At 38.2% G+C, this 22,135-nt stretch overlaps 1 protein-coding gene and 1 pseudogene across 2 annotated transcripts; both read right to left on the reverse strand.

Moving 5' to 3' along the window:
- Positions 1-8,663: 8,663 nt before the first annotated feature.
- Positions 8,664-9,456, reverse strand: LOC100753372 (annotated as a pseudogene).
- A 4,773-nt stretch (positions 9,457-14,229) lies between these two features.
- Positions 14,230-19,060, reverse strand: LOC100753077 (olfactory receptor 4K15). Of its 2 annotated transcripts, XM_027386474.1 has the most exons (2): positions 18,142-19,048; positions 14,230-14,246 (listed from the first exon to the last, which is right to left on the reverse strand). In XM_027386474.1, the coding sequence occupies exons 1-2, from the start codon at positions 19,046-19,048 to the stop codon at positions 14,230-14,232; spliced, it is 924 nt and encodes a 307-aa protein (XP_027242275.1). The 2 variants fall into 2 exon arrangements, with proteins under 2 accessions (XP_027242275.1, XP_027242276.1); XM_027386475.1 differs by lacking the exon at positions 14,230-14,246 and having other exon boundaries at positions 18,074-19,060.
- Positions 19,061-22,135: the final 3,075 nt, after the last annotated feature.

Below are 22,135 nucleotides of genomic sequence, written 5' to 3' on the forward strand. Positions count from 1 at the left end.
TGTACCTCAGAAGCATCAGAGCTGTGGAAAATTGATGAATCCTTTTTTCTTGGGTAGCATTCATGGCACCTTCCTGCACAATGAAAGCTAGCTATTAGGGATGAAGATTTTAGGTCAGTACCAGCTTCATTTCTCCATGTTCTCTGACTCAAATCTGCGGTGTCTCCAGTGATTGGGTCTTACCATCATGTTCTGGAGGGTAAACAAAAGCAATGGCTTTATCCTGTAATGTTTAGGAGTCTATGGGACTGCTTAGTCCAGCAACTACAAGAGAAGTAACCTATTATTGTCACTGGGCTTTTTATTTGTTAATCTGAGGTGTATAGAAGGAATATTGTCATCCCATTATAGGATGACACCATTTTAGCTCTTTTTTGTTTTGTTTTGTTTTTCGAGACGGGTTTTCTCTGTGTAGCTTTGGAGCCTATCCTGGCACTTGCTCTGGAGACCAGGCTAGCCTCGAACTCACAGAGATCCTCCTGCCTCTGCCTCCCAAGTGCTGGGATTAAAGGCCTGTGCCACCAACACCCAGCCATTTTAGCTCTTTTTATAAATGGAATGTATATATTTTAGGAAGATTCTATGGGTGTAGGTTTCCAAATGACTTCTTAAAAAGTTCTTAGTGTTAGTTATCCCTCCTATTGTTCTCATGTCTGCCCTGACTCCACACATCCCCAACACCATTTAACCATTTCTATTCCCACAGATTGCCAAGGCCTCCTCACTGACACCCACATTCAGGGGGTCTGGATCAGTCCCATGCTGGCCTCCCAGTCATCAGTCTGGGGTCCATAAGCTCCACCTTGTTCAGGTCAGCTGTTTCTGCGGGTTTCTCCAGACGGGTCTTTGCTCATCACTCCTCCCTCTCTGAAATTGGATTCCAGGAGTTCAGTTCAGTGTTTAGCTGTGGGGGTTGGCCTCTGCCTCCATCAGCCACTGGATGAAGGCTCTAGGATGTTACATAAAGTAGTCATCAAACTCATTATAGGGGAAGGGCATTTAAGGTAACCTCGCCACTATTGCTTACATTACCAGTTTGTGTCATTCTTGTAGATCTCTGGAAATCTCCCTAGTTCCAGATCTCTCCTCAAATCTATAATGACTCCCTCTATTATATCTCTCATCCTGCTCTCCTCTATTCTACCCCAAACTCAACCTTCTTGCTCTCCCATTTCTTCATCTCCCCTCCTCTTCTCCCCCTCTGTTTCTCCCACTGCCCTCTGCCCTCCCCCATGCTCCCAATCCACTCAGGAGATCCTGTCCCCTGCCCCTTCTCCAGGGTACCATGCATGTCTCTCTTAGGTTACTCCCTGTTTCCCAACCTCTCTGGCAGTATGGAATGTAGGCTGGCAATCCACTGCTCCAAGTCTAAAATCCATATATGAGTGAGTAAGTACATACCATGTTTGTCTTTTTGTGACTGGGTTATCTCATTCAGATGGTTTCTTCTAGTGCCATCCATTTGCCTGTGAATTTCAAGATTCCATTGTTTTTCTTTTTCCATTGAGTAGTTCTCCATTGTGTAAATTACCACATTTTCTCTATCCATTCTTCAGTTGAGGGGCATCTAGGTTGCTTTCAAGTTCTGACTATTACAAATAATGCTGCTATGAACATTGTTGATCAGATGTCCTTGTGTGAATGTGCATCTTTTGGGTATATGCCTAAGAGTGGAATTGCTGGATCTTGTGGTAGACTGATTCCCATTTTCTTGAGGAGCCGCTATACTGATTTCCAAAGTAGCTATACAAGTTGGCACTTCCCCCAGCAGTGGAGGAGTGTTCTCCTTTCTCCACATCCTCTTCAGCATAAACTGTTCTTGGTGTTGTTGATTTTAGCCATTCTGACAGGAGTAAGATGGTATCTCAGAGTTGTTTTGATTTGCATTTCCCTGATGACTAAGGATGTTTAGCACTTTCTTAAGTGTCTATCAGCCATTTTAGACTCCTCTATTGAGAATTTTCCATATAGTTCTGTACCCCACTTTTTAATGGGATTATTTGGTGTTTTGGAGAATATCTTTGTGAGTTCTTGTAAATTTTGGAGATCAGCCCTCTGTCAGATGTGGGGTTGGTGAATATCTTTTCCCATTCTGAGGGCTGCCATTTTGTCTTTTTTAACTGTGTCCTTTGCCTTATAGATGCTTCTCAGTTTTAGGAGGCCCCATTTATTAGTTGTTGATCTCAGTGTCTGTGCTATTGGTGTTACATTCAGGAAGTGGTCTCCTGTATCAATTTGTTCAGGGTATACCTAATTTTTACTCACACCAACAGTGAATAAGATTTTCCTTTTCCCTTCATCTACCCTAAACATTTGTTGTCATCTTTTTATTTTTCTAATCATACCTATTCTAACTAAAGTAAGCTAAAATCTCACAGTAAGTTTGTGTCTTATTTACCTAATGTGTAAGGATTTTGAACATTAAAAAATATTTTTCAGTCACTTTTATTTCATCTTTTGTGAACTCTCAGTTTAGTTCCACTCACTATTTAAAAACTTAAAGGTTATTTTTATGTATAGAGTGTTTTGCTTTCGTGTATGTCTGTGTGCCATGCAAGTGCCTAGTGCTTGAGGAGGTCAGAAGTGGAAATCTCATCCCCAAGGACCAGAATTACATATGGTTGTGAGCTAACATCTGGGAGCTTAGCACTGAGCTGGAGTCTTCTGGAAGTGTGACTAATATTATTCTAATCATGAAGCCATCTCTCCACCCCTATTCTCCATTTAAAAATTGGTTTGTTTGTTTTCTTAATGTTTAAATTTTCAAGTTATTTGTATAGTCTAAATACTAATTCTCTGTCAGATGTATAGCTGCAAAAGGCTTTCTTTTTATCCTTTTTGCCTTTTTGCAGGCTGACTCTTACTTCAAGTGGTGGCATTCTTTTGTTTTGTTTTTTCCTTAAAAAGGTTTTTAGTTTCACAATGTCCCATTTACTAACCAAAAGTACCTGCAATACTAGGATCTTGTTCAGGAAGTCCTTTCCTGTTCAATGTGTTAAGGCATATTCTCTACTTTCTCATCTTTCATATTAAGGCTATCAGGTCTTATGTTGAAGTCCTTAACCCATTTGGATTTTAGTTTTGTGTGGGGTAAGATAAATACCCAGTTCATTCTTCTATATGTGGCTGTCCAGTCTGATTAGCATCATTTGTTGAAGATGGTATTTTCCAATGTGTATTGTTGGCTTCTTTGTAAAAACTCAGGTGACTGTAGAAATATGAACATGTCTGAAGGTCCTTAATTCTATTCCATTCATCAGTGTGTCTGTTTTTAATACCAGTTTCATGCTGTTATAATTGCTATCACTCTGAAGTATATCTTAAAATCAGGAATGATACCTCTAGCATTTTTTATTTAATTATCCAGGATTGTTTGTCTATCATGGATCTTTTGTGTTTCCATATGAAATCTAAGATGGCCTTTTCAAGTTCTGTGAGGAACTACATTGGAATTTTGGATTTACATCAGGGTCTTTGATTTAATTCCATTTATACACTTGTCTGTTTTCATGAAAATTGCATGCTGTTTTTATTACTATAGCTCTGTAGTAGAGTTTGAAATCAGGGATTGTGATACTGAGATTTTTGAGTTAATCTTGTATCCAGTTGTTTCACTGAGGTTGTTTATCAGATGTATGAGTGCCCTGGTAGAATTTTTGGGGTCACTTATGTAAAATATCATATATCATTTTCCAATAGCAACAGTTTGATTTCTTGTTGTCTTATTGCTCTAGCTAGAACTTCAAGTACAATATTGAAGAGATATGGAGAGTGGACTACCTTGTCTTGTTCCTGATTTTAGTGGAATTGCTTTGAGTTTCTCTCCAATTTATGTTTGATGTTGGCTGTCTGCTTGCTCTATATTGCTTTTATTATGTTTAGTTATGTTCCTTGAATCTTTGATGTCTCCAAGACCTTTATCATGAAATGGTGCCGGATTTTATCAAAGGCTTTTTCAGCACCTAATGAGGTAATTATATTTTTTCTTTCCATTTGTTTATATTGTGGATTATATTAATAGATTTTTGTCTATTGAACCATTCCTGCATCTCTGGAATGAAGCCCACTTGATCATGGTGGATGATCTTTTTGATATGTTCTTGGATTCAGGGTGGGGGTATTTCATTGAGTATTTTTACATCAATGTTCAAGAGGGAACATGAATAATTCTCTTTCTTTATTGAATATTTCTGTGGTTTGGGTTTCTGGGTAACAGGTTTCATAATGAAAATTTATCAACATTTTTTATGTTTCCATTATGTGGAATAATTTAAGGAGTGTTGGTATTAGCTCTTCCTTGAAAGTAGTAGAAGTCTGTGCTTGAACCATCTGGCTCTGGACTTTTTGTTGGAAGATTGTAATGAATGGTTCACTTTCCTTAAGGGTTATATGTCTATTTAATTGTTTATCTTGTTTTGGTTTAATTATGGTATGTGATACCTATCAAGAAAAGTATCCTTTTCTTTTAGACTCTCTAATTTTATGGAGTATATGTTTTTTAATCTAATTATTCTATGGATTTTCTCAGGGTCTGTTTTTATGTCTCTCTCTTTTGTTTCTGCTTTTGTTAATTTGAATATTCTCTCTCTGCCTTTTAGCTTATTTTGATAAGGGTTTGTCTACCTTGTTGATTTTTTGTTCAAAGAACCAACTTTTTGTTCCATTGATTGTTTCTATTGTTTTCTTTGTTTCTATTTTGTTGATTTCAGCCTTGAGTTTGATTATTTCCTGTCCTCTACTCCTCCTTGGTCTGTTTGCTTCATTTTGTCCTAGAGCTTTCAGGTCTGCTGTTAAGTCACTAGTGTGAGATTTCTCCAAATTCTCCTCAAATTATTCCACATAATAGAAACAGAAGAATTGTTGTAAAATTATTTTTATGAGGCTTCAGTTACCCTGGTACCCAAACTTCACAAAGACTCAAAAAAAAAAGAAATTGAATTATTCATGTTCCCTCATGAACATTGGTATAACCACTTAATGCTGTGAACTTTCCTCTTAACACTGCTTTTATTGTGTCCTGTAAGTTTGAGTATGACATGCATTCATTTTCAATGTTCTAAGGAGTCTTTAATTTCTTTCTTCATTACCTCCCTACCTATTTGTAATTTAGTTGAGAGTTGTTAAGTTTCCTTGTGTTTCTAGGCTTTTTATAGTTTGTGTTGTTGAACTCTAACTTTAACACATGGTGATCTGATAAATTACAGGGCATTATTCCAATCTGTTGAGATTTGCTTTGTGACTGAGTATATGTTCAATTTTAGAAAAGGTTGCATAAGGTGCTGAGAAGAAGGTATATTCTTTTGTGTTTGGGTGAAATTTTCTGTAGAGGTCCTTTATGTCAATTTGAGTCATAACATCTGTTAGTTCCATTATTTATTGGTTTAGTTTCTATCTAGCAGACCTGTCCATTGGTGAGAGTGAGATGTTGAAGTCTCCCACTATTAGTGTGCAAAGTTTGATATGTGATTTAAGCTTTAGTGAAGTTTCTTTTACAAATATGGGTGCTCTTGTTTTGGGGGAATATTGGTTCAATATTGAAAGTTCATCTTGATGAATTTTTCCTTTGATGAATATGAAATGTACTTCTCCATCACAGTTGGATAATTTGAGTTTGAAGTCTATTATGTTAGATATTAGGATACCTACACCTGCTTTCTTCTTTGGCCCATTTTATTGGAAAAGGTTTTCCCAAACTTTTACTATCAGGTAAAGTCTGTCCTTGAAGTTGAGTTGTGTTTTTTGTATGCAGCAGATGGATGGATGGATCCTCTTTTTGTATATATTATGTTAGCCTGTGTGGATAAGTACTTTTTAAAATCTGGTTTTGTTGTGAAATATCTTGCTTTCTCCATCTCCATCTATAGTGATTGAAAGTTTTGTTGGGTACAGTAGTCTGGGCTGGCATCTGTGGTCTCTTAGTGTCTAAAAAATGTCTGTTCAGGTCCTTTTAGAGTCTCCATTAAGAATTTGGGTCTAATTCTGATAGGTCTGCCTTTACGTTACTTGTCCTTTTTCCTTTGCAGCTTTTTCTTCATTCTGTATGTTCAGCTTTTTCATTATTATTAAATAAGTCATACTTTTTGAAGGCAAAATTTATTTTTAAGCAGACTTCTAAGTGTGTGTGTGTGTGTGTGTGTGTGTGTGTGTGTGTGTGTGTGTGTGTAAGTACCAATGGTTAACCTCAGGCATTATTCCCCAGAAACATCTACATTGTTGGGTATTGTTTTTCATTTGATTTGAGGATGTTTATGTTTTTATTGAGAGTCTTATAACAATATAATTTGATAACAAACTTTCCCTTCCAATGACTCCTCCTAGAATCTCTCCCCATCTCTAGAAACCCACATTTATGTTCCTCCTTCCTTTTGAAAACAAACAAATGAAACAAAAAAATAAACACAAACACACACACACACACACACACACACACAGAGAGAGAGAGAGAGAGAGAGAGAGAGAGAGAGAGAGAGAGAGAGAGAGAGAGAGAATATCATGGAGTCTGATCTGTATTTGCCAACTATTCCTGAGCGTGGGGTCTATTAGATTTCTGAGCCAGCTTAAAGAGACAGGAGGCAGAAAGGAACCAGCTTGATCTCAGCAGACAAGACTGTTTATTTCAAACTCTGAGGTGTACACACAGAAGGAAAGAGGTGGGGAAGGGAATAATTGTGGTTTATATAGGAGGTTTGGGAATGGAGACTTAAATACAATGTCTGGGACTACATAAAAGTCTGCAATTTCTTTTTCTTTCTAGAGTTGTTTGTTCAGACAAGGCCATTTTATCTTTAGAAACTGCCTTATCCTTACTATCAGGATGTGGATCATGGTGGATGACAGATATATGCAGTAGCAGTCAAGGGAGAAAAGCTGGAGTTTCAAAATAGGGACTTGGTCTGGCAGAATTTGTTAAATGTTTATTCTGACACATACCAACTCATAAGAGATAAGGAAGACAAAATTCATCAGTATTCTTATGTGTCCTGCAAATCTCTAGCAGACACTTTCATGAAACAGGACCCTAAAGGACTGTGCCACCTTCTTTTGGCAAGTTTGGCAGTTATTTTTCTGTGAGTCCTACATGTCCAGTTTATAGAGCATATTGCCAAACACTTCAGGCAAGAGCAGTTTCTTGTCCAAATGGCTAGTCTCACCACACTGAAAGTAAAATCCATAAGGAACTTCTTCCATGCCCATCATCCTCTGAAGTAATTGGTGCTGTCAGAAGCAGATGTTTCTCACTGTTGAGAAAAGTCTAAGTTCTTAAAACATTTTAAATGCCATATTATGTAGGTCTTTGAAGTGTTTGAAGATTACCTACCTCCCTGAAATATATCTTTGTATATCTAGAAAACCTAACTAACATGTCTATAAGTTTGACCATTATAGATGACAATTAATTTGTATTTCTTAACTATACATTACATTTTAAAATCCACTGCATAAGAATACCTTAAACAAGAGTAGAAATATACATATATTATAATAAAGTTGACCTTAAATTTGTATCCAAAAACCAAAATCCAAACCAATGTGAATTATTCATTTCTATATTATATCCTCCTTTTTTTCTTTAGAAAGAGATTGACTGTGACCATTAATCATTTATAGCCAACCCCCTTTAAATGGAAACAAACATTTATAAGCAATATTCTGGGAATCTGGGCATAGTTTTTTTATACTACTTCCTGATGATTGGGGGTGCTGGTAATCTTATGGGGATCCTGAGAAAATTTAGAATTATGGTTAAATCTTGGCTGTAGTAGTCTGGCATCATCTCAGACAGTTGCCTTGAAGCTGATTTTGATGTTGGGTCACCTTGATCATCTATCCCATCAGAGACCTCTTAGGGGCCTTATGTGATCAAACCATATTAATCTGGAAAGACTCCACAGCTTCTCTTCTTCTGTGGAAACAAAAGAGCCTCTTTTCCAAAACAATATCTACTCAGATCCAAATTTTGAAGCCAAGATAGTAGCCCCCATGATTAAATGTCTCTCAGAAGTTAGCTCATTAACAGTCAAAAAGTAAAAAGAAAACACAATAATATACATCTTCCAGGCTGTCTGGGTATTTTGCAACTTTACTTGGATTTTTCATATTACTTTTACAGTCTCTTTAAAAACTTTGTTTTATTTTTTTTTCACAAATGAGATTCGGTGTAATATTTTACAACAATAGAAAACAAACCCAAGCATTACACACTAACAACATACTACAACCTAGGAAAGAGAGCACACAGAGGCTACAGACACAAGCTGAACTTTAGAGTGGGCCACAGAACTGGCTATGACCCTGTTGTGCCTGGGACAGGACAAACAAGTACTAGATCTGGGGACGCTGTATTCTTGCCCCAGGTCCTCCTTGCAGCAAAACCAGTAGGACACTTTCTTATCTTCACACAACAGTAGGTATAACCATTTACAGTGTCCAGTCATCATAGCGGAGAGAGAGGACCTGGTGCATTTTGGTGGCTGCACTGGCTCTTTTCCCAGGCTGCTTGTACTACAGCAACAACTAACAATGTCCCATAGCTTCTGGGTGATAGGGGCGCCTTCACGGGCACAGATGTGGGTTTCCGTCGGTCTCAGTCTTGACTGTGGTTCCATGGACCACTCCACAAGAGTGGGTGATGACAGCAGATAGCCAAACCCGAGATCCTCCCTTTAGTCCTGGAGACTCGTATTTAAGACCTTGTTCCTGTGAATACATCTGGGGCACAGAAGGTTGCCCTCCAGGTGTTGGGGTGGGAAGTTGCAGGCTGGAAGCAGGAAGAGGGCAATCACTTTTCCCCTTCTTGTCAGGGACCCAGACTTGTCCACCGTGCAACTGCAGCTGAACCCAACCATGTGTGCTTTCAGTAAAGCTTCTCCCATGAACCACACACCACAATTCTTCAGAGGTCTCTGCTGTTGCAGTGGAACACACAGACTCATTCTTCTTCTTCATGTTATGGTTAGCCTGGGCTACAATTTTGGACCAAGATGCCAGCACTGCCTGAGAGGCACTTGTTGCAACGGTGGTGGTGACTTCTTCATAGAGGACAGGAGGCTCAGTAAGAGCAGGTACCTGCTCCTGGGGTACAGGGACCACTTCCAGAGGAATTGTCATCTGAGAACAAGGCACTTCCCCCTCCTCTATCTTCATTTTTTTTTCCCGAAATGTCTTCACGCTGGCCTCTTTTGGTGTGTCAGGCACATTCTTTAAGTCGTGTGTTTGATCTGGGAAAGCCCCTGCAAGGAGTCGTTTATAAGCATCTAATTTCTTCCTTCGAGTGGGCTTTGGCACCTCAGCATCTGCTTTCTCCTTTGGTCTACAGCCGTTCTCTTTCACTGTCTTTTTTTGTCTCTTCCCTGTTGCTGGAACTTTTACAAAGGATGTCCTTGGTTGACTAAACATCTGGCATTCCTCTTCGCTGGACGCTCCTGTGCTACACTCCTTGCTTTCAGCATGCTCCATCTTCAAATTGGACGAGACCGTCGAAAGAAGATTCTTCCAAACGACCTCTGGCCTTAGTGAGCTTTTAGAAATCTCCCGACTTTGTTTTACTTTTAAAACTGTTTATCTGTTTATTTATTTTTGGTTTTTCCGAGGCGGTGTTTCTCTGCATTGCTTTGGAGCCTGTCCTGGAACTCGCTCTGTAGACCAGGCTGGTCTTGAACTCACAGAGATCCTCCTGCCTCTGCCTCCAGAGAACTGGGATTAAAGGCGTGCGCCCCCAATGCCCATCTTAAAACTATTTCTTTCTATAACTGGCTATATCCATTGTCTTTTTCTTTTAAGGCTTCATACATTTTTAAACGCACTATGATTCATTTAGAGGTTTGTTTTTGTCTGAATCTGTCTTTATTGTGTATCTGTAATCATTTTTGGTCACTGTTTGAAACTGGTAAGCAGGCATGGCTAGGACCAGAGTGGCCATTTTGACTGCTGGCTCCACCCACTTCAGCTTCCCAACATGGAGGAGGTACATTTACAGCCACTCTGGAGCCATGATCACTGCCCCATTCTGGGAAACAGCAGGGTCATGCTACCACCAAGCAGCTTGTAGTATGCTGCCATAAATCTTTTTTTTTTTTTTTTTTTTTTTGTCTGTAAAAGCTGTGTGTGTCAGAGTGGGACCTCTCCCCCCCCCCCCCGGTTTTAAAAGCTTTCTCAGGTCTCATGTGGAAACTTCAGAGTCCCACATTGATACACCAAATGTAGCTAGAAGTTTCTCTCCCATCGACCAGTTCCCAAATAACCACTCAGAGGCTTATGTTAATTATAAATACTTGGCCGATGGCTTAGGCATTTACTAACTACCTCTTGCAATATTAACCCATTTCAATTAATCTATGTATCACCATACGGTTGTGGCTTATTGTTGATGCTTGGTCATCTTTCTCCTTTGGTGACTGGATAGCATCTCCAAGACCCTGCCCTTCTCCTGTATCTCTACTTGGATTTCCCACATGGCACTATTCTGCCTGACTATTGGCCAAATCAGCTTCTTTATTAACCAATGCTAATAAAACATATTCACCGCATACAGAAAGATATACTAATCAGGGCTGCCTAAGGTATTTGCTTCCTTTGGGATATCCACAGTGGCAGGATTTCATTACAGGAAATTTGTCCTATTATGGACTGAAAATGTTTATAGGCTGTAGATTAATATTTAGGCACAGTTCTTTTACATCCCAAATGGCTTTCTGTGTGAAAAGCCAAACACTTTGACCCTATCTTCAATATTCTCAAATGTCTAGTAAATACACAAGTTTATGGAAATTAGCCAGTTCATGACAGAGCAATAAATGGGACAAAGAAATAATTTAAAAATTAAATTAAAATGTTTCCAGAATGAAATTAAAATAAAATACAAAAAACTGTTGTATTACATTAACAGCAGTCTTTTGCGAAAAGCTTTAGAGTGCTAAATACTTATCATAAAAATATTAGAATAAGCACTAGTACATGACTTAATGGTTGTACTCAAGTGTTAGGAAAAATATGAACAACTAAACCTGAGTCCAGTTGACAGCAAGACAAAATAAAAGTCTGAGCAGAAATTTATAAAAGATAAACAAGGAATATAATACAAGGAATAATCAATCTAAGAATCTTTGACAAGAGAAACAAGATTGACAGGTCCTTGACATAACAAGTCACTTGAAGAGAGAGACAGTGAGTCCTAATCAACAGAATCAGAAATGAACAGGAGTAATTACAGCAGCTATCAGAGGAACTATGAATACAATAAGGGAGTAGTACTTCAAAAGCTCTATTCCATTAATATTGAATCCACCTATGAAGTCAGTATTACTCTAATACCAAAATCAGGTAAAGAAATAACAAAAAAGAAAACTAGAGGACAATATCCATGAGGGAAATAGATTCAAAAATTCCTAGCAAAATATTGTGAACTGATATATGTAGACAAGACATATATCAGAAAGATTATACACCACAACTAACTTGGCTTTACATCTGATTTTCAGGGATGGCTTAATATATTCAATTCAGTAATTTTAATAAATAACATAATTGGGTCAAAAGATAAGAAATCACATCATCATTGAAATATATGCAGAAATAGCCTTTGACAAAATTCACCAAGTCCATAATCCAGCCCCCTGATCATGGATGCCATCGGGGAGGCCCCTGCACTCCTGGGAGCCTCCGGAGGTGGACTGGCTTTTTGCCCTGGTGTATGAGGGGGACTTTGAGAGCCCATCCCACTTGAAGGGATGCACTCTGTCTCTGAACACATGGGGAGGGACCCAGGCCCAGCACAGGAAGATTTGGTGGACTTGGTGGAGCCCCGGTTGGGGGCCCTACCCTGCCTGGGGAGTGGTGGGTGGATGGGGTGGGGGTAGGTTGGAGGTGGGGGAGAAGGAATGGGGGTAAGGGGAGGGAGAGGGAGAGGGAGAGGGGAATTACATGTGAAACAAGCCTGTTCCCTAACTTGAATTAATAATAACAAAAAGAGAGAGAAAAAAAATTCAAGTCCAGCCACATTACTGCCATGCTATTTACAATAGCTAGGAAATGAAAACAATTTAAATGTCATTTAACAAACAAATACTTTAAAAAAACATGGTACATATATACCATGGAATACTTTTCAGATGTAAAGAAAAACAAAATTATGAAACTGGCAAGTGTATTAAACTAGGAAAGCTCTTGAGTGTTGTAACCCAGTCCCAGAGAGATATATGTTATATGGTCCCTCTCATTGCAGTCCCTAGCTCTAAGTTTTCTGATATGAGTATGTAACTTGAAGTAGATGTAGAAACCAGAGAAATAAAAAGAGACCATGGGAAGAGGAGCAATACAGAGGGGCTTATCAGAATACAACTGAATTGAATACAAGTTGGGAAAATAGGAGAAACTCTTAATTAGAAAGGAGGAAGATAAAATGACAGTAAGGATGTCTGAATATGCAAATGGAATCATATTGCTATTACTAAATAAATATATATATATATATATATATATATATATATATATAATAGATTAAACAAAATCTTTCAATCAGGGCCAACAATGCTCACCCCAACATCCATAGAGGATTTAACAAAAACTCTAAAATCAGACACAAGAAACCATATTTTGATTTCTTGGTCTGGGTTGTCCATGTGATCACAGTCTGCTGCTATTGCCTTTTGCTGTCCCCACCCCACAGAGGAATGTAGGTCTCTATTGCTGGAGGCACCATGCATTTTAGGTGCAAGGTCCATAGACCTTTGATCCAGCACTGGTCTGAAAGCCTACACACTGATAACTAATTTTCATGGTTCCAAAGATGGCATTCAAGCTTCCACAGGATGGAAGCATCTGACAAAACTCCAAACCCAGTTTTGAGACCAATGATCCACATCAAGTACCAGCATGATATTGTAAACTTAAGGGTGGAATAGTGGCATGCATACTTTAGTGGTAACCAACAACTCTCTAGTTGAACTTAAGACCTCTCTGCTGAAATATTTGCTACTGATGGATTGGACAGAAAAGTCATTGTCTTCACTTGTGTTCCCAATGGTAAACCACCAGGTGCCAATGGACAGCTTCAAATCCAGTCACAATAACAACTCTGGTTAATCTCAGTGAGTCACAAAACATAACAAGAGCCATGCAGTACTGATACATAATTTTAATCCCAGCACTCAGGAGGTAGAAGCAGGCAAATCTCTGAGTTTGAGACCGGCCTGGTCTACAGATCAAGTACCAGGATAGACTCCAAAGCTACACAGAGAAACTGTAAGACCCTCGGAAAGCTCAGGCTTCCAGAATCTTAGCCCAGGACCCCGGCCACCCCAATCACAGAATGGAGGCGAAAGCTTGATGCAATTGCATGAGGCTTTATTGTAGTTTAACGAGCTAACCCCATGTTAGCTCGGGTCTTTGACCCACCCACCATGGCGGATGGCTAGCAAAACAGTTCGAAGCCGCTGTGTACAGATCTTTATAGGGCAGCGTAAGGGGAGTGTCTAGGGGTACGCACAGGCTCAGAATTGGCGTGCCTCCAGGCTTGGAGGGTTTGCCCTGTGTTGATTGGTCAACTGGTTGTTATGGCCCATAGGCCCTCCCAGGGTGGTTGCTATGCTCTCTACGTCATTGCTGTGCGCTTGTCCGTAAAGCACACCCAGAGTCGTAAAGCATAGCGCCACCAGCTAACTTCTGATTGGTTCCTTGTCACAAGGCAGGCATCTGACCTCTAAGTGACCAAGGCAAGTTTATGGCAAGCACATGTTTGGCTGTTATGGCTGCCGAAAGGGAAGCTGGTCCCTTCAAAACCATGTCTCAAGACAACTACAACAAAAAGAACATATGAATATAGGAAGATACCTGTAGACAGAGATGAAGTGGCAGGTCTGAGAAGGAGAAATATGAGAGTGTGGAGGGAGTAAACAGAATGTAATATATGCATTCAAACACATACACACACACAAACATACACACACACAAACATACACACACACACACACACACACACACACACACACACATACACACACACACACACACACACACACACACAATCATGAAAGAACAGGAAGGTTGTGTAGAGGGGAAGAATAGAGGGGAGCAAAATAAGAGATACCATAAGAGAGGGAGCCATTATAGGTTTAAAGAGAAATCAGGCACTAGGGAAATATCCAGAGATCTACAAGAATGACGCCAACTAACCATCTAAGCAACAGTGGAGAGTCTATCTTAAATGCCCTCCCCTGATAATGAGATTGATGACTAACTTATATGCCATCCTAGAGCCTTCATCCAGCAGCCGATGGAAGTAGAAGCAGACACCAACAACTAATCATTGAATTGAACTGGAATCCAGTTGCAGAGAAGGAGCAGTGATGAGCAAAGGGGTTAAGACCACGCTGGTGAAACCCACAGAAACAGCTGATCTGAACAAGAGGGAGCTCTTGGCCCCCAGACTGATCACTGGGAAACCAGCATGGAACTGATTCAGACCCCATGAATGTGGGTGTCAGTGAGGAGGCCTCAGAAATCTATGGGGCCTCTTGTAGTGGATCAGTACTTATCCCTAGCATAGGAATAGACTTTGGGAGCCCATTTCACATAGAGGGATACTTTCTCAGCCTAGACATGTGTGGGGAGGGCCTAGGCCCTATACCAAAGGATATGACAGACTCTGAAGACACCCCCCCATGGAAGGCCTCACCCTCCCTGGGGATCAGAAATGGTATGGGATATGTAGGGTGTTAGTGGGAGGCAGGGGAAGAGAGGAGGGAGAGGGAACTGGGATTGACACATAAAACAATCTTGTTTCTAATTCAAATAAAAAATAGAGAAAAAATCCAATTTTAAAAGACTACCAAAAAAATGAAAATGTGATGTCCAAATGACTCAGTACTCAAGGACTCATACTACCAAGTCTGAAAAGATGAGTGCAGTCCTCAGCTCCATCTTTATAAACAAGAAATTACTGCCATTTTGACAGCATGATGAAAACTGCAGAACATAATTTGACTAAAATAAACTTGATACAGAAAGACAGACTTTGTGAATTCACTGTATATGGTCTATAAAAATTAAGTTCACTTGAGGAGAGTGCAGGGTGTTAGTAGCCAAGGGTAAAATGGTGACTGTTCACTACTATGTATCATAAAGCAGGTCCACATATGAGTGAGTACATATAATGTTTGTCTTTTGGTGATTGGGTTACCTGGCTCAGAATGGTTTCTTCAAGTTCCATCCATTTTCCTGCAAATTTCAAGGTTCCATTGTTTTTTCTGATGAGTAGTACTCCATTGTGTAAATTTACCACATTTTCTCTATCCATTCTTCAGTTGAGGGGCATCTAGGCTGCTTCCAGTTTCTGGCTATTACAAACAATGCTGCTATGAACATTGTTGAACAGATGTTCTTGTTATATGAATGTGCTTCTTTTGGTTATATGCCTAGGAGTGGAATTGCAGGATCTTGTGGTAGAATCATTCCCATTTTCTTGAGGAGTTGCCATACTGATTTCCAAAGTGGCTGTACAAGTTGGCACTCCCACCAGCAGTGAAGAAGTGTTCCCCTTTCTCCACATCCTCTCCAGCATAAACTGTCATTGGTATTTTTTATTTTAGCCATTCTGACAGGAGTAAGATGGTATCTCAGAGTTGTTTTGATTTGCATTTCCCTGATGGCTAAGGATGTTGAATACTTTCTTATGTGTCTTTCAGCCATTTTAGATTCCTCTATTGAGAATTGTCTATTTAGTTCTGTACCCCAATTTTTAATTGGATTGTTTGGTGTTTTGGAGAATAGCTTCTTGAGTTCTTTGTATATTTTGGAGATCAGCCCTGTCAGATGTGGGGTTGGTGAATATCTTTTCCCAGTCTGTGAGCTGTTGTTTTGCCTTGCTGACTGTGTCCTTTGCCTTACAGAAGCTTCTCAGTTTTAGGAGGTCCCATTTCTTAAATGTTGATCTCAGTGTCTGTGCTACTGGCGTTATGTTCAGGAAGCAGTCTACTGTACCAATTAATTTAAGGGTATTTCCCACTTTATCTTCTAGCAGGTTCAGTGTGGCTGGGTTTATTGCCACAAACAACATAAAATACCTTGGAGTGGCACTAACCAAAAAAGTGAAAGACCTGTACCATAAGAATTTTGAGTCTCTAAAGAAAGAAATTAAAGAAGATACCAGAAAATGGAAAGATTTCCCATGCTCTTGGTTGGCAGGATCAGCAGAGTAAAAATGGCAATCTTGCCAAAAGCAATCTACAGATTCAATGCAATCCCCATCAAAATCCCAACACAATTCTTCACTGACCTTGAAAGAACAATTCTCAATTTTATATGGAGAAACAAAAGACCCAGGATAGCCAAAACAACCCTGTACAACAGAGGAACTTCTGGAGGCATCACCATCCCTAACTTTAAGTTCTATTACAGAGCTATAGTCCTGAAAATAGCTTGGGATTGGCACAAAAAATAGACAGGTAGACCAATGGAATAGAGTTGAAAACCCTGATATTAACCCACACACCAACAAACACCTGATTTTTGACAAACAATCCAAATATATACGCTGGAACAAAGAGAACATATTCAACAAATGGTGCTGGCATAACAGGATGCAAACATGTAGAAGACTACCGATAGACTCAAGCCTTTCGCCCTGCACAAAACTTAAATCAAAATGGATCAAAATGGTGACTGTTACCTGAGAAAAAGTTTAACAACCACTCAGAAATGATAAAACTCAATTTCTGTGTCTTCAAGGTTTTTTTGGTCTTTTATTTATTTATTTATTCTTTAATTAGTTCAAATTAGGAACAAGCTTGCTTCACATGTCAATCCTTCTCCCTCTCCGTCCCCTCCCCCCAACCCCCTACCTGTCCCCTACCCCATCCACCCTCCACTCCCCTGGCAGGGTAGGGCCCTTGATGGTGGCTCCCCAAAGTCTTAACTTTTCATTTCCAACAGTAGAGCTCCAATTCTATAAAATTCCTTTTCCACCCCTTCATAATTTTCAGTGGAAAAGCAGCATAATTATTTTTATCTTCTTTAGCAAACACAAATGTGTAGATTTACATTTTATAGTGTGATGTTTTACATTCATGTTTATTTTAAAATGATTACCATCATCATGATAATTGGCAATTTCTTTATATAATGTAATGAGAACCCTGAAGATTCTTCCCTTAGCATTTTTAAAGTGACAATATAGGCACTTAATTTAACTACGGGCACTGAAGTTTAACACTCCAGAATCAAAACATTATGCTGTAACATAGGTAATTGATGGAAACAGTGAATTCTAAATAATGGATAATTCTAGTAGCATGGCCATTAGAAAACCTATGGCAATAACTATTGGTTCTTATAAAGCTTCAGTAACATCTAAAGATATTTTTTAAGCAGCATGAGGTCTTTTGCTTACAACATGCAAGATTCTGATCCAGGAGTTGATGTTCTTCATAAATCCTTTGGCTATCCAAGCAATCTGTCCTTGTCCGTAACTATTGCTATTAAGTTCCATTTAATTATATCTCTTTGAACATAAAACCCAAGTGTTGAATGACCTGGTACTGAAAAGTAAACTCTGTGCCAGGACCCATTACATGCAAAATACTATAAGTAAGTATTTAATACCAATCAGTACATGGTGTTCACAAAAAAGCTGCACTAGGGCAGGAGCAAAATGAACATAGAACTAGAAAAAGCAACAAGTACCCATCACTCTTCTTTTGTTTGAAAATCTGGGTTTATAAAATAATTCCTTTCTTTATAAACAATAAATTAACCTGAGAGCTTGAATATAAACTGTATTTTCTAACCATGCAAGACAAAACGTATTTATAATTCAATAAATGATATAATTTCATTCACAGAAAAGCCAACCTTTTCTTTCAAAACTCTATTAATTTGAAAACAAGAAGAAAAAACATCAGCAAAGAACAAAAGTAATCGAAAGAAAAATTTCTCACAAAATATGTTCTGCTTATTATAATTGTAGCAAGCCTATAATTTAAAATATCTCCATAGGTTAAATGACTACTTTAGAAAGAGCAACAATTCAATTATGAAAATGTCTATAGAAATTTTAAAAAATGCTGCCAGTCCTGTAAATTTACTTTGTTTCCATAATAAGAACATTTCTAATCAGTGCAGAAACCTGTCCAGGTTTCAGATAGCGACTCCTCAACTTTGACATAGCTCCTTTTACTTCTTTGTTTCTCAAAGTGTAGATAACTGGGTTTAATATGGGTGTAAAGATGGTATAGAACACAGCAAGGACTTTGTCAACAGAATAGCCACTAAAGGGCCACACATAGATGAAGATACATGGTCCAAAGAAGAGTATGACTACAGTGATGTGAGCAGTTAGGGTGGAGCGGGCCTTGGCCATGCTAGCAGAGGAGCGATTCCTAACTGTAATGAGAATCACAGTGTAGGAGACAACCAAGAGGAGAAATGAACTCATGGAAAGAAAGCCACTATCTGCAACTATTAGTAAGCTGACAACATAAGTGTCTATGCAAGCTAGCTTTGTCACTAGTGGGAGATCACAGAAAAAACTGTCCACCTGGTTAGGACCACAAAATGGCAAGTTAACAGTAAATGCCAACTGGCTAGTTGTATGAATGAAACCCACACACCAGGGGATGATGACCAGGATAATACACACACGGCGACTCATGATTGTTGTGTAGTGGAGAGGCTTGCATATTGCAACATAGCGATCATAGGCCATGGACACAAGGAGTACCATCTCACCACCAGCAAAGAGATGAACACAGAAAATCTGAACCAAGCAGGCTTCAAAAGATATAGTTTTTCGTTCAGCCAGAAAGTCAACAAGCATTTTGGGTGTAGCAAAAGAGGCCACACATATATCTATAAAAGATAAGTTAGCCAGCAGAAAGTACATGGGGGTGTGAAGTCGGGAGTCTGAAGTCACTGTGAGGATAATGAGGAAGTTGCCCAGCAGGATTGATAAGTACAGCAGTAAAAATATTAGAAATAGGAAAGGCTGGAGCTCCTTTGAACTTGACAGGCCTAGCAGCACAAACTCTGTTACCCGAGAGTAATTTGTTTCATTCATTGACCTTGGGATAGTTTGTCTTCAGTCTGAATAGAAAGAGAATAGCAATCAATCAGTTAACTAAGTTTGGCTTGCTTTCTCAATTACAGTTCATATTTCAAAGATTATACTTTTTATTTTTCTATTCATGGAGTTTTTTTAGTTATTTGAATTTACATAAGTAATGTCATAAAATGCTGTGTGAACCTAGGTGTATAGAGTCTGAAATCAGACCAAGTGAGTACATCTTTTTGACGAACCTGACTGGAGTCGTCCTTGAACAGAAGAGAAGCATGAGCAGGACACTGAGTCCTGGCAGCTCTGTTGCTCATGTGACAATATTCACTTTGTGAAAAGTTACTGAAATGTACACTTCTTGTTTTGCCATTTTATAAACATGTTATGTGTTTGTGAAGCTTATAACCACAGAAAGAATATCTCTGGATTTGTGTAAGTTAACTCATTTGTAAGAAGGACCCTCACTTGGCAAGTACAAAGTCTGTAAAATACAAAGTCCTATCAAAATTGAAAGATAAAAAACTTCACAGAATTTTTCTTTTGGTCACTCAGATCCTCTCAAAGGTTCTTACAATGCAATCTGACATATTTATTCCTCTCATTTAAGCCCTGGAGATGCTAAACTTCTTCATATACATGCACTAGTGTTAATAATGACAGGAATTTTGTTGTGACACACAGAGAAAGAACACACACACACACACACACACAACACAGAGAGAGAGACAGAGAGAGAGAGAGAGAGAGAAGAGAGAGAGAGAGAGAGAGAGAGAGAAATCGAAGAATCTCAAAAATACTTATGTTTAGAAAGGGTGATCATGTATTGTAGGAATTTATGTTGTGAGAATTTTTTCTTTCCTACACAGTTAATATGCCCTATTTTATCTGAAATTATTTCCTTCTATCTTGTTTTTACATATATGAGGGTACTATAACTTACAGATGTGCGTAGAAATAAGAAATGTACAAAGCCATCTGAAAGGGACATTAGATTGCCTCCATTTGAACAACACTCACATTTAAATCATGTTTCATAAGATGCCTTTTTACTATTTCTAGCCACTAGTGACTGAACATGTCAGTGTCTTCCTAGATCATAACTGTTGAATTGAACTGGATAAGTTACACATAGAGCAGTAAGTCATGAATAATCTTAATCAACTTCAAGAAACAAACTCAGAGAACAAACTTTTATATTTCATGTCTCCAATTTGTCAGAATTCAGCCAGGAACTAATTTGTGTCTTAAAACTTATACTATCAAAACAAGCACACCAAGATATTCAGAGATGTTTAAGAAGTGGAGTTTTAAAGTAGAGCACATACAGGAAAAATATATAATAGAATAAATTTGATTTTTGGGAAGGTGCTAAATTACTTTCTGAACCTTCTTTTTCTAATCTTTGTTTTATTTTTCAAAAGTCTTAACTCTTAGGCTCTTGTCACAAAGAGCCCTTACAGGCAGAAATAAAGTAATACAAAGAGAAGCATCCTGTTAGTGTTTTCTTATAACCCATAAGGGAGCGTAAGTGTGAAAGAATCATGAGCTTCCTGGACGATGTGACAGAGGCATTTGTGTGCAGAGAATTCAAATAAAGCAAACAATCCAATCGTGTGAGTGCATGAAAGCAAGAACTAACCTCCAATAACTCCTCTGAGTCTCCAAGAAAGTTGATTTCTGCCACTGTCTCTGGATTCCGGGAGTCTTGGATAACTTTGGGAAAATCTAGAAGCAAGTTTTTTTTGGGTTTTTTGTCTGAAACAAAAGGAGTAGGAATATAAACTCGAACTTATTTCCTATGTAAAGCCCTTTCTAATTTCCCAAGTTCATGAGCACAAAAGTGCTGACTCTTGCAAGGCCTAGTGCTATGTTCTGTTATAGAATACTTAAGATTGTTTTTTATTTGCTTCCATAAAGGCTATAGGCCAGTATATTTATCTCTTGATCATTAGAGAAGTTAATAAAATCCATTGCCTACTTTGTCTGGCATATATATTAAATGAAATGTATTAACAAGTAACTGTAATAAATTAATTCTATATTGATGAAAGCAAACGTAATGTAAGAATCATAAATGTTTTATCAGGCATCGATGAGACAGTGACTGTGTGTCTTTTAAACTTTTGGGGCTCATTAACATTAAATATTAAATAGTTATGAGATTATCCAAAAACATTCCAAATTTGCCTCTCAATTGGTTATTTAGGTGAGGACTCCAAGATTTCTAAGAATTTGTAAGTACTCTTAAATTATAGTATTACCTTATTAGATTAGACTTATTCTAATTTATATTTTTATTCTAATTCAATCTAAACTAATAATTTTAAAGTTAATATTTGACAATTTCACATTGCCTGGCCTAACTTATACTAAAATATGTTTCCAATTAGATGTGTTCATGTAAAACTAATTTTCATTTCTTATAATATTTAAAAATGAATCCATGCCTGCAGATTTGGAAGGACAGAATAAACTTCATGTCCCTGATGTTTTAAATTTGAATGTATAAATCATTCTACAATACTTATTACTCAGATATTAGAACTTATAGATAAAGTGAAGAAGAATATGTACTTTACATGAGTCACAAAAATTTCTGTTTCATGGATGCACATTTCACCAACTTTTAAACCATTCTGACCTTTTACTTTGTAACTCAAAACAGGTCAGGTATATCATGATTATGGTTATTGAGCATATACTGGAACATTGTCTGGATATATACAGAAACAAAAACATGTTGCTTACCTAATGTTAAGTGGAAAATATGTAGTTATCCTATAATCTACTGTAGTCATTAACTATTGGGATGGTTTAGTTCTTATATAGCACTATAGAGATAACATAAAGTTTAGCTTTATAAAAAAAGGAAGAAACATGTTGTGTCTGAAGTCACAAAGGGCTGCTTTCTAGTCAATCAGATGTAGCTGTATGTGGGGGTTCTGAGGAGCTGGGGGAGCACTTGGATATTCAAGAATATGAAATAGGGGAAAAGAAAATTAAAAAGAAGTTTCAAAATAAATATTATATTATAGAATTTACAAGTAACTTAGCCTAACTCTAGATACTTGCTGCCTCTGTTCACAATAA

This window comes from Cricetulus griseus, assembly GCF_003668045.3.
Source record: "Cricetulus griseus strain 17A/GY chromosome 1 unlocalized genomic scaffold, alternate assembly CriGri-PICRH-1.0 chr1_1, whole genome shotgun sequence".
NCBI classification, from domain to species: domain Eukaryota; kingdom Metazoa; phylum Chordata; class Mammalia; order Rodentia; family Cricetidae; genus Cricetulus; species Cricetulus griseus.